Source organism: Manis javanica, chromosome X, assembly GCF_040802235.1.
Source record: "Manis javanica isolate MJ-LG chromosome X, MJ_LKY, whole genome shotgun sequence".
NCBI lineage: Eukaryota > Metazoa > Chordata > Mammalia > Pholidota > Manidae > Manis > Manis javanica.
The window spans coordinates 58,110,616-58,129,737 of NC_133174.1; the positions used below are offsets into that span (position 1 = coordinate 58,110,616).

The window sequence follows — 19,122 nt, forward strand, 5'->3', positions numbered from 1 at the left end:
GCACCCACAAAGAGAATAAGGCAATGTAGTAAAATATTAATGAGTAGGGAAGCTGGGTGAAGAGTATATGGTAATTCTTTGTACTTACCTGCCCCTTTTATGTAAGTATGAAACTATTTCAAAATCAAAAGTTAAAAACTGTTAGTACAATCAAGTGGGGAAAAAAGCCAATGTGATCTTACTGATACAGGTCCAGCCAGAACAAGACTGTGGAACTGTGTGGGAGCCGGACCTCACTGAAACATGGGTCTTGGCTTTTGAAAGGTGAGGTGAATACATCACATGATGAACAGCGAGGGGTCTGCAAATGTTTAGGGGGGAGGATAGGGAGGGTCCTGAATTCTGCCTTCAGTGCTCCAAAGGGTGTTGGATGGAGAAACCAGACTTGTTACAGGGACACAGATTTCTGATCAGTATGACAGAGGGCTTTTTATCAGTTAGAGAGCAAGAAAGGTGGACTGGGCTGTCTTGGGAGATCTCTCTGGTAGCCTGTGTTCTGCTGGAGCCTGGACAACAGATTTCTTAAGGACGTCAACAAGAGATTTTATGGATCCCCAATCCGTGCTGGGTCCAAAGACTACTAAGGAGAGTCTCTCTCTGATGGAGAGTCTGTGTTCTCTGTTAACTTCAGATATTGGGAATTTGAGCACTCCTGGAATAAAATGAAACCTTGTCAAACATTCCCTTTTGTTCTCATGAAGCGTGAATCAGCTCGCTCTCATATGGGCTAGTTCAATATATACCATCCTAACCACTTTGGAAAATTTTCTTGTCCCCCGGAAATGAGCTGGTCACAGTGGTAAAACACAAAATGCTTTTATTTTAGAGAATTTCACTGAACAATATGAAAACAGAACCAAAGCAAAACAAAAGCTCAAGAGAAAGTTTGGCAAGAATTTAAATGTTCAACAATTGCAGGCCCATAATATTCTTTGAGTTGTTGTCAGCTTGCTTGCATATGGTTATGGGCCTTCTTCTGGCAATTCTTATTCTTTGATAAAAAGTTAGTCCTTGATTTTTTCTAGTGCTTCTGTAAGCTCATTATACAGAACATTCATCTGGGAAAGAGAACAGCAAATAGACTTCTTGAGAGGAAAGGAAATGTGGGAACTTCCCAGACCTATGGTGATGGCACCTGAGTCTAACCCTTACCTTCTGAGATCTGAGGCGCCACTTAGGGGAGAAAATACAGTACCCTCTTGTAGAAGAGGAATCCCATCACACTAGGTCCATTTACTAGGCTCAGGCAGCTACTTTAGCTATCCTTAAGTTCCCCCCATTCATCATTATTCTTGGTTTTCACTCTAAGAAATGACGATTTACAGTCCCCTACCTCTTGCAGCTATGGAAACACTGAGAACAACAATGATCAATATCATTCCTAACCAAGGCAGGCAGGGGTGAGTCCTTACTGAGAGCCCAGACAGAACCTCTCTGCACCCTGAGTCATGCCATCTACCCCTACCCTTCTCCCTCCTCACCCGAATTTCATAGCTTCTCTTGAGGGAGCCAAGATGGTCCAGGAAGCGAAGTGCCAGGTCACACCATTTTTCAGCAGATACATACTTGCTACTGTGATACATAAATATCCCAGTATTCCAGGACCTAATCATCAGCCAGAGAACCTCCATTTCTGGGTAACCTTCCTGAAATCCAAGAACAGTGGGTTTACAGTTATCTCTATCACAATCATTGTACCACTGATGTATATGTGCTGCATCCCATTATAATCAAACCAACAATGGGTGCTCTACTAACATCCAGGAGGGTGCCAGGCCCTCCACAAGCAATTCTGCGCTCCCAGAAAGTATGAGGAGAGCTCTTTGAAGGTTCGGCAACTGTAGGATGCTCCACAGCAAGGCCTCACATAGTGACATGGAAACTGAAAAAGCAGTGAGGCCCTCTTGGATCAAGTCCTGGTCTCTCTGAAGCAGGAGAATGACCTGTATCCTGTTCGGGGCTTCCGTTGGTGCCCCTCAGTCAATTACCGCCCCAGTACCTATCTCTAATCTTCAGAGAAGCTTGTCAAGAAGCAGTTTTACTGAATCTCTTAATTTTCTTGACCTCAGTCTGTGTTTGGAATAGAAATTATATTCATCTTTATTTTTTTGCATATATGGAGACAGATTTGTTTTAGGGAATTGGCTCACACAATCGTGGGGTCTGGCAAGTGTGAAATCTGTAGATTAGGCCAGTTGGGCTATGAATTCAGGTATGAGTTGATGTTATAATCTTGAGTCTGCAATCTGTAGGGCAGTCCAGCAAGCTGCAAACTCAGGCAGCATTTCTATGTTAGTCTTGAGGGAAAATTCCTTCTCTGGGAAACCCCAGCTTTTGCTTTGAAGGCAAAACTGATTATGGAGGGGAATCTGTTTTTCTTCAAGTCAACTGATTGTAATATGAAAAGTCATCTTTCATGTTGACTATATATACCTAGCTATGAACAAAAGGTTTGTTTCTAAGATGGTCCCTTTGCCTCTTGAGTGGTCTTGAATATGGCTGATTACAAGATTTTGCAATGGTGAGAAGGATTAGTCTAAGGCGCTTTCTCAGTTCCTGTGTAGGAACTGCAAAGAGGGCTTGTGTGTGCTCATTCCAGGTTACAGCCCTTCATTCATACGGTATGTCTTAGGCCTTTGAAGGGGGAAATGCAGCAGAACACTCGGGCAGCAGTTTCTTGAGAGTGTTAGTGACAACGTCTCAGCTGTGGCCCTTTCACTCATTTGAATCTATTAAAAATACTATGAGAATGAGGGCACTAAGAGGGCTAAGACAAAGCTCTCAACCTAAAGGAAACCTACAGCCTTTGGGGAGACAAGGCCTCCCCATATAAAGGCCTCCACTACACAAGGTATGTGATTAAGGGCTAGTCAGAGTGCTACAGGCATTAGGTGCTCTAGTTCAGGAAAAGGAATGAGCATTAGGCTGATAGTCAGAGGAGTCTCATCTCTCTGCTTGAAATGTCACCCTTGACCCTTGTCCACTCAGTAAACATCTTTTTCCAAAGTCACGGAGTTAATTATGCCTTTCCTCTGTTCCTCTAATACAACTTATATCATGTTGTTTTGAAACTGTTTATATATTGATTTCCTCCTCCCGTCTATTGAGGTCCTTGAGGTGGAGGGACTTTGCTTGTCCATCTTTGTATCCCCAGAGTCCAACACTGTGCCTGGCACATAACAGGGGCAGACTAGAAATTTGTCAAATGAATAAATTAACAAATGAATGAACAACTGAATCAATGTCCAGTCAGATGCTACCTGCTCAGTGAGGCTTTCCCTGACTTTCCCACTTACTATTCACTATTTCTATTTACTACTTACACCACTTTGTTCCTGTGGCACTTCGTTCACAGCACTACAATAGCATTTAGAACACTGTACTGTCTGTCTCTGCCCTTAGGCTGGGAGTTCCTTGAAGGCTGAATGTCAGCTTCCTCTGTATAGTCACAGCCTGGCAGTGTCTGACAGTGTCGTGATTGTCACTGAATGAATGAACAAGTGACTGAACAAACATGGTCTTAGGGTAGATGAGTAGGATCTAGATATACAGAGGTTAAATGACATGTCCAGAATAGGCAAGTCCAGAGACAGAAAGCAGATTAGTGGTTGCCAGGGGATGAGGGAAGGGAGAAACAGGGAGTGACTGCTAATGTAATAAAAAAGGGGGTTCTTTTTTGGGTGATGAAATTGTTCTGGAATTAGATATTGGTGATGGTCACACAATTTTGTGACTTTATTAAAAACCACTGAAATGTATACATCAGAATTATGAATTTTGTGATGATTTTTATAAATTATATCTCAGTAAAAATAAAAATATAGACATATAAAGAAAGAGAAGGATATTCCATATGGGTAGAACAAAGACTTGGATTGTGCTTGAGCCTGAACATGTCTCATGGAGACTAATAGGTGTTTGGCTAAGCAGACAATTTATGTGGGGAAATTAATGGGAAATAGGTAGGAAGGGGCTACCTAAGCATTTCCTAAATGTTTTTCCTCAGAACATTACTGTCATGAGAAGTGTTAACAGATAAAAATACAGTTCTTTAGTCATATACATTTTGGAAACGCTGCATTCTACGAACCCCCTCTTGAAGCATTATAATGCACATTAGTTCCTTAAAAGTTTTAGAAACTTTGGCAGTAAAGAAACCACATAACCTTGCTTAAACCAGGGTATGTAGATCATTTACTAATGTTGTGGAAGGTAATTTGTGAAACACTGGGCTTCAGTGTGTAGAGCATTTTGCATTACAGGCCACAGATTTTGAATTTATTCTGCTGGCAATGAGAAGTCACTGAAACTTTTTGGGAAGGGAAGTGATACGATGAAATTGGAGTTTTAATAACACTGAAATGCCAGTGGTGTTTAGAACAAAACACCACTGGCATTTCAGTGGTGAGAAAAGACAGTGAGATCCAATGGACTTGTAAGACTAAGAATAAATTGAGGAGGGTCAGAACTAAAATAGTGATAGTGGAAATGGAAAAGTGTAAGAAACATATAAAGGAAGATCAAACGAACTTGGTAACTGATTTGATAAGAGGAGTAAAATATGTCAATTGAAAGTGGCTCTAAAGTACATAGTTGAATGGCTGATACCACTGAAAGAAGAAATTAGAAGGAAATGTTTCTGGGGGATAAGGCACCAAGATGTTAAGTTTTATTTTAATTTTATTTTAATCATGTTAGGATTGAGGTGTCTTTGAAAATATCACATATGCTGTTGCAGATATGGACTGGAACTCAGGTAATAGTTGAAGTGTTTCAATTCACTTACAGGACAGAGTATAGAATACAGGCATACCTCGTTTTATTGCACTTCACTTTATTGTACTTTGTAGATGCTGTGTTTTTCTACAAATTGAAGGTTCATGACAAGCTGTGTAGAGCAAGTCTATTGCCACCATTTTCCCAACAGTATTTGCTCACTATATGTCTCTGTGTCACATTTGGTAATTCTCATAATATGTCCAACTTTTTCATTATTATTGTATTTGTTATGGTGACCTATGATCAGTATTATGGCTCACTGAAAGCTTAGATGATGGTTAGCATTTTTTAGCAATAAAGTATTTTTAAATTAAGGTGTGTACATTGTTTTTTAGACACAATGCTACTGCACACTTAAGAGACGACAGTACAGTGTAAATACAACTTTTATATGCACTGGAAACCAAAATATTCATGGTTTGCTTTGTCAGGACATCTGCTCTATTGGGGTGGGCTGGAACTGAACTTGCAATAGCTCCTGAGTCTGCCTTAGAGAGAAGGAAAGAGAAGAGGCTACTGGAGAAGTTCATAGTTGGGTGGTAAGAGTTGGAAGAGGCCACAGGGAAGACTGATGAGAAATAAAGGACAAAGGAAAAGAGAATTTCAAAAGGAGGCAGTGGTCAGTAAAGAAGGCCAGGGTAAAGAAAGGGGCCATCAAATTTTTCTAGGAGATGGCAGTTAGTGGCCTTGTGGAGTACAGAGTGGCTAACAGTGCAGAGAGTGAGGGAAAGAGTGGGTCAAGATGAGAAAAGACAGGCAGGCAGGGCCTTGTAAGCCACCTTCAGTATTTTGGTCTTTCACTTTAAGAGCAATGGGAAAATACTGATGAAAATTAAGCAAGGTCACACACATTTGAAAATTTAGATCACTCTGGTTGCTGGATGGAGAAACATACAGAAGAAAGCAAGAGATGCAAGGAGACCAGTTAATACTTTCTGCAGCATTGAGGTCAAAGACGTAACTTGAACTAAGCTGATGATGGTGGAATATGGGAAGAAGTGAATGAATTTGAGATTATTTAGGAGACAGAACTAACAGAACTTGTGGATAGATTAGAAATGGAAGTGAGGGAGGAGTTGAGAATGATTCCTAGAGGTCTGACTTGGGCAACTGGGAGAATGATGGTGCCATTCAATGAGCTAGGGAACACTGGAGTTGTATTTTTACTTGCATTGGCTGTCCTCATGTGAAGCATTGCTCAAGAGAATTATTAATCTTCAATAAAGAAATGCATCTGTGCAGCTACTCAACCCTAAATTGACATAGACTTGCCTATGTGAAATACAAATTAATGCCAGCAAATACAGGTGTTTGCTCTTTTGACTTTCTGGGACTCATATTTGAAGTCAGTTTTCTCTGTTCTTGACATCTTAGTAAATATGCAGTCATACATAGCTAATAACATTGTAGGTGTTCTGGAATACAAATGCCTGTCTTTTTAGGCTTTCCTCAGCAATCCTGAAGTGAATACTGTGTACATCAGCTTTACTGAGATGTAATTTACATACCATACAATTTACCTAAAGTGTACAATTCAATGGGTTTTAGTATATTTACAGAGTTCTGGGACCATCATCACAATCAATTTTAGAACATTTTCATCTCCATAAAAGGAACCCCCATGCCCATTAGCAGTCATTCCCCATTTCTCCCAATTTCCCCACCCCAATTCCCTTGGGCAAAAAAATCAATTTTTGCCCCTTATATATGGGCCTAGTCTGCGCATTTCAGGTAAATTGAGTCACATGGTATGTAGTCCTTTATGACTGGCATCTTTCAGTTAGCATGTTTTCAAGGTCTATCGATGTTGTAGCATGTATCAGTACTTCATTCCTTTTCATGGCAAATAATATTCCATTGTCTGGAAATACCACATTTTATTAATCCATTTATCAGTTGATAGACATTTGGGTTGTTTCCATTTTTGGCTATAAAGAATAATGCTTCTCTCAACATTTGTTTGTGTCTTTTTAGGCATTGGTTTTCACTTCTTATGGGTCTATACCTAGAAGTGAAATTGCTGGGTCATATGGTAACTATATGTTCAACCTTCTGAGGAACAGCTAGACTGTCTTCCAAAGCAGCTGGACCATTTCACAACCACACAGTGCATGAGGGTACCAGTTTCTCCACATTCTTGTCAGTACTTGTTATTATCTGTCTTTTTTATTATAACCATCTTAGTGGGTGTCAAGTGGTAGATCACTGTGTGTTTAGATTTACCTATCTCTGATGATTAATAATGTTAATAAGCATCTTTCCATATGCTTTCAGTCATTTAAATATCTTTTTTAGAAAAATGTCTATTCGGATCTGTTGCCCATTAAAAAAATTAGTTGTCTTTATATTATTAAGTTTTAAGAGTTCTTTATATATTCTAAGTACAAGTCCCTCAACAGACATGATTTTCAGCATTTACTGCCATTCTGTGGGTTGTCTTTTCACTTCCTTGATGGTATTCTTTGCAGAAGTCTTAATTTTGCAGAAATCTAATTTATTTTTTATTGCTTGTGTTCTTGATGTTATACCTGAGAAACCACTGCCTAATCCAAGTTTACAAAGATTTAAGACTATGATTCTAAGAATTTTATAATTTTAGTTATATATATAATTCTAAGAACTTGATAATTTTATATATTTATAGTTTTACAATTTTACCTCTTAGATTTCGGTCTTTTTGAGTTAATTTTTGTATATAGTGTGAGGTAGAGGTCCAAACTTCATTCTTTTCCATGTGGCTATCCACTTGTCCCAGAACCACTGTTAAAAAGACTATTTTTTTGCATCACATAGTCATGACAACCTTGTCAAAAATCAATTGACCGTAAATGTGAGGGTTTGTTTCCAGACTTGATTCTATTTCATTGATCTATGTCTGGCCTTTGTCAGTACCACACTGTCTTAATTACTGTAGCTTTCTACTAAGTTTTTAAATAGACAATTCAACAACAGTAGTTTTAATTATCTTATATAATTTTATGTTTTGAAGAAACTAAGAGAAATAAGAAATGCAAGTATATATTTGTATTTTGTTATATTAACTTTCTTATTTACTATGTCTGGTTCTCTTCATTTCTTCCTGTGGTTTAGAGTTATTTGCTAGTGTCATTTTCTTACTCCAAAACAGGTTCCCACCTGCCTTCTTTTTGCTGTTGTTTTCATGTTACATTTTTGTATGTTAAAGGCTAAACAAAAAAATTATGTAATGTGTTTTATATATCTGATTTTTAAATCAGTTAAGAGAAAAAATATGCATTTATACTTTTATAATTACATGATTACTGGTGTTTGGTTTGTGTTTGAATTATCATCTGGGGTCATTTGCTTTCAACCTAAAATACTTCCTTTACTATTTTTTAATTGTATCATTCTAATGTAATTATTCTTATACATTGTCTTTGTAAACTTTTTGAACTTACAACATACTTCACATTTCTTATATATATTCTTGTAAAAATACAAAATTATGAACATACAGAAAAACTCCAAAGAAAAGGTGATTAAAAAGTTTTGGAACTAGAGAGTGGTGACCTTCCCTTATTATTTCTTATAGGCAGGTCAGCTAGCAACAGATTCAGTTTTTCTTTATCTGGTAATGTGTTCATCTCACCTTCATTTTTGAAAGATAATTTTCCTGGTTAGAAAGATTATCAGTTAATTGTTATTTTCTTTCATCACTTCGATTATACCACTTCTGGTGAGAAGTCACCTATTAATCTTATTGGGGTTCCTTTCTAAGTGATGTCATTTTTCTCTTGCTCCTTTCAAAATTTTACCTTTGTATTTGGCTTTCAATATTTTAGTATTATGTTTCTGTGTGTGGATCACTTTGTGTATTCTGTTTGAGTTTGCTTTCTTGGATGTGTAGGTTAATGTTTTTCATCAAATTTGGTAAGTTTTCAGCTATTGTTTTACTTCAATTTCTTTTTCTCTCCTATCCTTCATACGCCTGTTCTCTGTATGTTGGTGTACTTAATAATGTTCCAATTATCTATGAAGGACTTATTTTTCTTTCTTTTCTTTCTAATTTGAATTTTTGTAAATTAAAATATCATGGATATACAATCTTATGAAGGTTTCACCTGAGCAACATTGTGGTTACTACATTCACCCATATTATCAAGTCCCCTCCACACACCCCATTGCAGTCACTGTCTATCAGCATAGTAAGATGCCACCAAGTCACTACTTGTTTTCTCTGTGCTATACTGCCTTCCTCATAACCCCACTACATTATGTGTGCTAATCATAATGCCCCTTAATTTTCTTCTCCCTCCCTCCTCACCCACTCTCCCCAACCCTTCCTTTTGGTAACCACTAGTCCCTTTTTGGAGTCTGTGAGACTGCTGCTGTTTTGTATCTTCAGTTTTGCTTTGTTATTATACTCCACAAATGAGTGAAATTACCTGGTACTTGTCTTTCTCTGCCTGGCTTATTTCACTGAGCATAATACCCTCTAGCTCCATCCATGTTGTTGCAAATGGTAGGATTTGTTTTCTTCTATGGCCGAATAATATTCCATTGTGTATATGTACCACCTCTTCTTTATCCATTCATCTACTTATGGACACTTAGGTTGCTTCCATACCTCGGCTATTGTAAATAGTGCTGTGATAAACATAGGGGTGCATATGTCTTTTTGAATCTGGGATTTGTTTTCTTCTGGTAAATCCCTAGGAGTGGAATTCCCAGGTCAAACAGTATCTCTATTTTTAGCTTTTTAAGGAACTTCCATATTGCTTTCCATAATGGTTGAACTAATTTACATTCCCATCAGCAGTGTAGGAGGGTACCCCTTTCTCTGCATCCTCACCAGCATTTGTTGTAGCTTGTCTTTTGGATGTTGGCCATCCTAACTGGTGTGAAGTGATATCTCACTGTGGTTTTAATTTGCATTTCTGTGATGATTAGCGATGTGGAGCATCTTTTTATGTGTCTGTTGGCCATCTGAATTTCTTCTTTGGAGAAGTGTCTGTTCAGATCCTCCACCCATTTTTTAATTGGGATTTTGCTTTTTGGGCATTGAGGTGTGTGAGTTCTTTATATATTTTAGATGTTAATCCCTTGTCGGATATGTCGTTTACAAATATATTCTCCAAAACTGTAGGATGCCTTTTTGTTCTGCTGATGGTGTCCTTTGCTGTACAGAAGCTTTTTAGTTTGATGTAGTCCCACTTGTTCATTTTTGCTTTTGTTTCCCTTGCCCGAGGAGATGTGCTCAGGAAAAAGTTGCTCATGTTTATATTCAAGAGATCTTTGCCTATGTTTTCTTCTTTTTTTTCTAAGAGTTTTATGGTTTCATGACTTACATTCAGGTCTTTGACCCATTTCGAGTTTATTTTGTGTATGGAGTTAGACAATAATCCAGTTTCATTCTCTTACATGTAGCTGTCCAGTTTTGCCAACACCAGTTGTTTGACAACACCAGGCTGTTGTTTCACCATTGTATATCCATGGCTCCTTTATTGTATATTAAGTGACTGTATATGCATAGGTTTATATCTGGGTTTTTTACTCTGTTCCATTGATCTATGGGTCTGTTCTTGTGCCAGTACCAAATTGTCTTTACTACTTTGGCTTTGTAGTAGAGCTTGAAGTTGGGGAGCATAATCCCCCCGACTGTATTCTTCCTTCTCAGGATTGCTTTGGCTATTTGGGGTCTTTTTTGGTTCCACATGAATTTTAGAACTACTTTTTCTAGTTTGTTGAAAAATGCTGTTGGTATTTTGATAGGGATTCCACTGAATCTGTAGATTACTTTAGGCAGGATGGCCATTTTGACCATCTTAATTCTTCCTATCCATGAGCACGGGATGTGTTTACACTTACTGGTGTCTTCTTTAATTTCTCTCATGAGTGTCTTGCAGTTTTCAGAGCATTGGTTTTTTCACCTCCTTGGTTAGGTTTATTCCTAGGTATTTTATTATCTTTAATGCAATTATGAATGGAATTGTTTTTCTGATTTCTCTTTCTGTTAGTTCATCATTAGTATACAGGAATGCAACAGATTTCTGTGTATTGATTCTGCAACGTTGCTGAATTCAGTTATTAGTTCTAGTAGCTTTGGGGTTTATTTTTAAAGATTTTTTAAGTACAATATCATGTATTGTACTTATGCAAACAGTGGCAGTTTGATGTCTTTCTTACCAGTCTGGATGCCTTTTATTTCATTGTGCTGATTGCCATGGCGAGGATCTCCAGTTCTATGTTGAATAAAAGGGGGTAGAGTGGGCATCCAAGTCTTGTTCCCGATCTTAGAGGAAAAGCTTTCAGCTTTTCACTGCTAAGTATGATGTTGGCTGTGGGTTTTTTGTATATGGCCTTTATTATGTTGAGGTACTTGCCCTCTATACCCATTTCGTTGAAAGTTTTTATCATGAATGGATGTTGCATTTTGTTGAAAGCTTTTTCAGCATCTATGGAAATGATCATGTGGGTTTTTTATTTTTTATTTTTTTATTTTTTATTTTGGTATCATTAATCTACAATTACAAAAAGAACATTATGTTTACTAGGTTCCCCCCTTCACCAAGTCCCCCCCACATACCCCTTCAGAGTCACTGTCCATCTGCATAGTAAGATGCTGTAAAATCACTACTTGTCTTCTCTGTGTTGCGCAGCCCTCCCTGTGCCCCCCCACACTATACATGCTAATCGTAATGCCCACTTTCTTTTCCCCCGCCCTTATCCCTCCCTTCCCAACCATTATCCCCAGTCCCTTTCCCTTTGGTAACTATTAGTCCATTGTTGGGTTCTGTGATTCTGCTGCTGTTTTGTTCCTTCAGTTTTCCTTTGTTCTTATATTACACATATGAGTGAAATCATTTGGTACTTGTCCTTCTCCACTTGGCTTATTTCACTGAGCATAATACCCGCTAGCTCCATCCATGTTGTTGCGAATGGTAGGATCTGTTTTTTTTCTTATGGCTGCATAATATTCCATTGTGTATATGTACCACATCTTCTTTATCCATTCATCTCCTGATGCACATTTAGGTTGCTTCCATATCTTGGCTATTGTAAACAGTGCAGTGATGAAAATAGGGGTGCATCTGTCTTTTTCAAACTGGAGTGCTGCATTCTTAGGGTAAATTCCTAGAAGTGGAATTCCTGGGTCAAATGGTATTTCCATTTTGAGCATTCTGAGGAACCTCCATACTGCTTTCCACAATGGTTGAACTAGTTTACATTCCCACCAGCAGTGTAGGAGGGTTCCCCTTTCTCCACAACCTCGCCAACATTTGTTGTTGTTTGTCTTTTCTATGATGGTGATCCTTACTGGTGTGAGGTGATATCTCATTGTGGTTTTAATTTGCATTTCTCTGATGAAAAGCGATGTGGAGCATCTTTTCATGTGCCTGTTGGCCATCTGGATTTCTTCTTTAGAGAACTGTCTATTCAGCCCCTCTGCCCATTTTTTATGCTTTTTGTTTGTTGAGGTGTGTAAGCTCTTTATATATTTTGGATGTCAATCCTTTATCTGATCTGTCATTTATGAATATGTTCTCCCATACTGTAGGATACCTTTTTGTTCTATTGATGGTGTCCTTTGCTGTACAGAAGCTTTTTAGCTTGATATAGTCCCACTTGTTCATTTTTGCCTTTGTTTCCCTTGCCCAGGAAGATATGTTCATGAAGAAGTCACTCATGTTTATAACCATGAGATTTTTACCTATGTTTTTTTCTAAGAGTTTTATGGTTTCATGACTTACATTCAGGTCTTTGATCCTTTTGGAGTTTACTTTTGTGTATGGGGTTAGACAGTTATCCAGTTTCATTCTCTTACATGTAGCTGTCCAGTTCTGCCAGCACCATCTGTTGAAGAGACTGTCATTTCCCCATTGTATGTCCATGGCTCCTTTATCATATATTAATTGGCCATATATGTTTGGGTTAATGTCTGGAGTCTCTATTCTGTTCCACTGTTCCGTGGCTCTGTTCTTGTGCCAGTGCCAAATTGTCTTGATTACTGTGGCTTTGTAGTAGAGCTTGAAGTTGGAGAGTGAGATCCCCCCCACTTTATTCTTCCTTCTCAGGATCGCGTTGGCTATTCGGGGTCTTTGACGATTCCATATGAATTTTTGAACTATTTGTTCCAGTTCATTGAAGAATGCTGTTGGTAATTTGATAGGGATTGCATCGAATTTGTATATTGCTTTGGGCAGGATGGCCATTTTGATGATATTAATTCTTCCTAGCCAGGAGCATGGGATGAGTTTCCATTTGTTAGTGACCTCTTTAATTTCTCTTAAGAGTGTCTTGTGGTTTTCAGGGTATAGGTCTTTCACTTCTTGGTTAGGTTTATTCCTAGGTACTTTATTCTTTTTGATACTATTGTGAATGGTATTGTTTTCCTGATTTCCCTTTCTATTTGTTCATTGTTAGTGTATAGGAAAGCTACAGATTTCTGTGTGTTAATTTTGTATCCTGCAACTTTGCTGAATTCCAATATTATTTCTAGTAGTTTTGCAGTGTAGTCTTTAGGGTTTTTTATGTACAATATCATGTCATCTGCAAATAGTGACAGTTTGACTTCTTCTTTACCAATCTGGATTCCTTGTATTTCTTCGTTTTGTCTGATTGCAGTGGCTAGGACCTCCAGAAGCAGGTTGAATAACAGTGGGGAGAGTGGGCATCCCTGTCTTGTTCCCGATCTCAGAGGAAAAGGTTTCAGCCTCTCGCTGTTCAGTATGTTAGCTGTGGGTTTATCATATATGGCCTTTATTATGTTGAGGTACTTGCCCTCTATGCCCATTTTGTTGAGAGATTTTATCATGAATTGATGTTGAATTTTGTCGAATGCTTTTTCAGCATCTATGGAGATGATCATGTGGTTTTTGTCCTTTTTGTTGATGTGGTGGATGATGTTGATGGATTTTCAACTACTGTACCATCCTTGCATCCCTGGAATAAATCCCACTTGATCATTGATGGATGATCTTGTTGATGTATTTTTAAATTTAGTTTGCTAATATTTTGTTGAGTATTGTTGCATGTATATTCCTCAGAGATATTGGTCAGTAATTTTCCTTTTTTGTGGTTTCTTTGGCTAGTTTTTGTATTACAGTGATGCTGGCCTCATAGAATGAGTTTGGAAGTATTATGAGAGGCTTATTTTTCAAATAATTTTTTTCTCTCTTTTCTTCACGGTGCTATGGTATCTAACATCAAATTTACTTATTTGAAACAGTTGAGTTATGCCAGCTAAGATCTACTGTTGAGCCCCTATCGTGAATTTTTAATAGCAGTTATTATACTTTTTGCTTCCAAGTTTTTCATTTGCTTCTTAAAAAATATTGTGTCCTTATCAATATTCTCTATTTGATGAGATATTTTCATCACATTTTTACTTGTATTAGCATGGCTTCCTTTAGTTCTTTGAAAATATTTATCATGGTTGCTTTAACATCTTTGTTAAATCTGAGATCTGGGTTCTATCACAGATAGTTTGTGTGTCTTGCTTTTTGCCTTTGTATGGGTGACAGTTTCCTGTTTCTTTGTGTGCCTCATACTTATTTGTTGAAAATTGAACATTTTTGGTAACATCTCTAGAGAATGACTCCCCACCACTCTGGGCCTTTTGTTGTTTGTGCATTTTAGTAATTTGACTAGACTACTTTAGCAAACTCTATTTCCCTCACATGTGAAGCTTCTACTGTTGCTTCTCAGAGGACACAGCCTTGGTTATGTGCATAATCACCCTGGGATGACAGTGTTTCATAGGGCTGATAGTTCTCTGGTGGCTATTAAGCTTACTGCAGGTATCACACCCAGCTGTTAGGCTCCACTAATTGCATGATGCTCCATTTTTTTCAACAGCAACTGGGGGCATAAACTGTTCTCACTCCGAAGCAATTAAATTCAGACTACTTTGCAAGGGCAGTCTTTGAGGTTTGTTCTGACCCCAGTAAGGCTCTCATTATCTGTCTCTTTCCATTGTTCTCTCTGATAATCTAGCTGGTCCTTGAGTTGGCTTCTTGTTCAAATGGAGCTGCTATCTTCCTCTTAATTGCTTACCACCAAAATCTCCAATATTTTCAAGAGTATTCTTTGGCTTGTACTTCCCCACACCCTGTTTCAAGTCAGGTCAATTCCTCTGGAGAGAGCTTTGAAGCTCTCTGTTCTTATGGAATGCCTTTACCCCTGGAGAAATCTCTCAGACCCAGCTTTGGTGGTGCTGGAGGGGACTGTGGACCCTTTTTCCTTAAGCGAACCCTTCCTTTAAGAGTAGGGTGCTGGGTATGGTGGTCTCTGGTATTTTTGGCTTGCCTCTTTGGGTGTGGAACTTCTGACCTAAGACTTGGCTGGGGTAAGGAAAAATACAGTCCAATATGCTTGGTCTGACTTGCCTGAGGTAGATCCTCTGCCCTATAAGTGGGGTCCAGGTGAAGGAAGGATGCTTTCATTCTTTTGGCTATACGTGCCAGGAATTTAGCCTTTGCAACTTGGAGTTCAAGGTGAGATGAGAAATGCTGGCACCCTGCTATTCCTTGTGGGAGACCATACATTTTGGCTGGGAGCTGAGGGGATTGGGATCATAGTTTTCTTGGCCATGCTTTCTTTGGGTGCAGCTTCCCTTATGCTGAGCTGGAGGAGCAACAGGGAAGGAGTCGGTCATGGCTCAAGTGCCGCAGCCTCTCACAGCTTTTATCAAGATTTAGTAGATTTTCTTGAATAGATCTTTATTTTCTGTATGCTCTTAGGACAATTTCCAGAGACTTTAAATGGTTGTGTTCTCTATAATTTTCATCAGTTTTGGTGGTTTTTCTGGGGAGAGCAGGTCCACTCAGATTCTCATGCTGTCATTCTAGAAGTGGAAGTCTCAAAAAACCTTATTTTATTAATAAAGAAACAGTCCAAGAGAGACAGTGCCATCTACCCAGGGCCACAGAGTGTATTGGTGCACAGATGAGACTAAAAGCCAAGGGTGCTCACTCTTGGTTGAGTGCTCTTTTGACTGATTATCCACTATATTTTTAATATTATTCCAGGCATACCCTCTAGTGGGAAGAAAATCTCCCCAGACATTTTCACCTGATGTTTTTACTTTATTTATTTTTATTTTGGTATCATTAATCTACAGTTACATGAGGAACGTTATGTTCACTAGACTGCCCCCATTACCAAGTTTCCCGCACATACCGCATTACAGTCACTGTCCATCAGCATACTAACATGCTACAGAATCACTACTTGTTTTCTCTGTATTGTACTGCCTTCCCGTGCTCCCCCATATTATGTCTGCTAATAGTAATGCCCCCCCTTTTTTCCCCTAATCCCTCCCGTCCCACCCATTCTCCCCAGTCCCATTCCCTTTGATAACTGTTAGTCCATTCTTGGGTTCTGTGAGTCTGCTGCTGTTTTGTTCCTTCAGTTTTTTTTATTTTATTAAGGTATGATTGATACACTCTTATGAAGGTTTCACATGAAAAAACAATGTTATTATATTTACCCATATTATCAAAACCCAACCCATACCCCAATGCAGTCACTGTCCATCAGTGCCACAAATTGCCAGAGATCCACTATGTCCCTTCTCTGTGATACACTGTCTTCCCTGTGATCCCCAACACCATGTGTACTAAACATAATACTTCTCAGTCCCCTTCTCCCTCTCTCCCCACCTGCCCACCAACACCCCTCCCATTTGGTAACCACTAGTTCATTCTTGGAGTCTCTGAGTCTGCTGCCATTTTGTTCCTTCAGTTTTGCTTCATTATTATACTCCACAAATGAGGGAAATCATTTGGCATTTGTCTTTCTCCACTTGGCTTATTTCACTGAGCATAATGTCCTCCAGCTCCATCCATGTTGTTGCAAATGGTAGGATTTGTTTCTTTCTTATGGCTAAATAGTATTCCATTGTATATATGTACCTCATCTTATTTATCCATTCATCTACAGATGGACACTTAAGTTGCTTCCATATCTTGGCTATTGTAAAAAGTGCTGCGATAAACATAAGGGTGCACATGTCTTTTTGAATCTGAGAAGTTGTATTCTTTGGGTATATTCCAAGGAGTGGGATTCCGGGGTCAAATGGTATTTCTATTTTTAGTTTTTTGAAGAACCTCCATATTGCTTTCCACAATGGTTGAACTAGCTTACATTCCCACCAGCAGTGTAGGAGGGTTCCCCTTTCTCCGCATCCTCACCAGCATTTGTTCTTAGTCTTTTCGATGCCGGCCATCCTTACTGGTGTGAGGTGATATCTCATTGTGGTTTTAATTTGCATTTCCCTGATGATTAGTGATGTAGAGCATCTTTTCATGTGTCTGTTGGCCATCTGAATTTCTTCTTTAGAGAACTGTCTCTTCATATCCTCTGCCCATTTGTTAATTGGGTTATTTGCTTTTTGGGTGTTGAGGTGTGTAAGTTCTTTATACATTTTGGATGTTAACCCCTTTTCAGATATGTCATTTACAAATGTATTCTCCCATACTGTAGGATGCCTTTTTGTTCTGTTGATGGTGTCCTTTGCCATACAGAAACTTTTTAGTTTGATGTAGTCCCACTTGTTAATTTTTGCTTTTGTTACCCTTGCTAGTGGAGATACGTTCAGGAAGAAGTTGCTCATGCTTATATTCAGGAGATGTTTGCCTATGTTTTCTTATAAGAGTTTTATGGTTTCATGACTTACATTCAAGTCTTTGATCCATTTTGAGTTTACTTTTGTGTATGGGGTTAAACAATAATCCAGTTTCATTCTCTTGCATGTAGCTGTCCAGTTTTGCCAACACCAGCTGTTGAAGAGCTGTCATTTCCCCATTGTATATCTGTGGCTCCTTTATCATATATTAATGGACCATATGTGGTTGGGTTTATATCAGGGCTCTGTAGTCTGTTCCATTGGTCTATGGTTCTGTTCTTGTGCCAGTACCAAATTGTCTTGATTACTGTGGCTTTGAAGTAAAGCTTGAAGTTGGGGAGCATAATTCCCCCTGCTTTATTCTTCCTTCTCAGGATTGCTTTGGCTATCCGAGGTCTTTTGTGGTTCCATATGAATTTAAGGACAATTTTCTCTAGTTTGTTGAAGAATGCTGTTGGTATTTTAATAGGAATTGCATTGAATCTATAGATTGCTTTAGGCAGGATGGCCATTTTGACAATATTAATTCTTCCTATCTATGAGCATGGGATGTGTTTCCACTTATTGGTATCTTCTTTAATTTCTCTCATGAGTGTCTTGTAGTTTTCAGAGTATAGATCTTTCACTTCCTTGGTTAGTTTTATTCTTAGGTATTATATTCTTTACGATGCAACTGTGAATGGAATTGTTTTCCTGATTTCTCTTTCTCTTAGTTCATTGTTAGTGTATAGGAATGCAACAGATTTCTGTGTGTTAATTTTGTATCCAGCAACTTTGCTGAATTCAGATATTAGATCTAGTAGTTTTGGAGTGGATTCTTTAGTTTTTTTTTGGTACAATATCATGTCATCTGCAAAGAGGGACAGTTTACCTTCTTCCTTGCCAATCTGGATGCCTTGTATTTCTTTGTGTTTTCTGATTGCCGTGGCTAGGACCTCCAGTACTATGTTGAATAGAAGTGGGGAAAGTTGGCATCCTTGTCTTGTTCCCAATCGTAGGGAAAAAGCTTTCAGCTTCTCGCAGTTAAGTATAATGCTGGCTGTGGGTTTGTCATATATGGCCTTTATTATGTTGAGGTACTTGCCCTCTATACCCATTTTGTTAAGAACTTTTATCATGAATGGATGCTGCATTTTGTTGAGTGCTTTTTCAGCATCTATGGAGATAATCATGTGGTTTTTGTCTTTACTTTGTTGATGTGGTGGATGATGTTGATGGATTTTCTAATGTTGTACCATCCTTGCATCCCTGGAATAAATCCTACTTGATCATGATGGATGATCTTTTTTTTTTTTTGAGAGGGTATCTCACATATTTATTGATCAAATGGTTGTTAACAACAATAAAATTCAGTATAGGGGGGTCAATGCTCAATGTACAATCATTAATCCATCTCAAGTCTAATTCTCGTCAGTCTCCCATCTTCTGAAGCATAACGAACAAGTTCTTACATGGTGAACGAATTCTTACATAGTGAATAAATTCTTACATGGTGAACAGTACAATGGAAGTCATCACAGAAACTTCCGATTTTGATCATGCATTATGAACTATAAACAATCAGGTCAAATATGAATATTCATTTGATTTCTATACTTGATTTATATGTTGATCCAACATTTCTCCCTTTATTATTATTATTATTTTTATTTTTAATAAAATGCTGAAGTGGTAGGTACATGCAAGATAAAGGTAGAAAACATAGTTTAGTGCTGTAAGAGGGCAAATGTAGATGATCAGATGTGTGCCTATGG

The 19,122-nt window shown here is 38.3% G+C and overlaps 1 protein-coding gene across 1 annotated transcript in view; it reads right to left on the bottom strand.

Moving 5' to 3' along the window:
* Positions 1 to 806: 806 nt before the first annotated feature.
* The window catches only part of TEX11 (testis expressed 11), a 391,628-nt gene continuing 373,312 nt past the window's right edge, over positions 807 to 19,122 (bottom strand). The window contains exons 29-30 of the mRNA XM_073227602.1: positions 1,482 to 1,646; positions 807 to 1,058 (exon numbers count right to left, since the gene is read on the bottom strand). Coding sequence (XP_073083703.1) covers positions 1,005 to 1,058; positions 1,482 to 1,646 — 219 coding nt within the window. The 3' untranslated portion in view covers positions 807 to 1,004. The remainder of the gene's footprint in view (positions 1,059 to 1,481; positions 1,647 to 19,122) is intronic.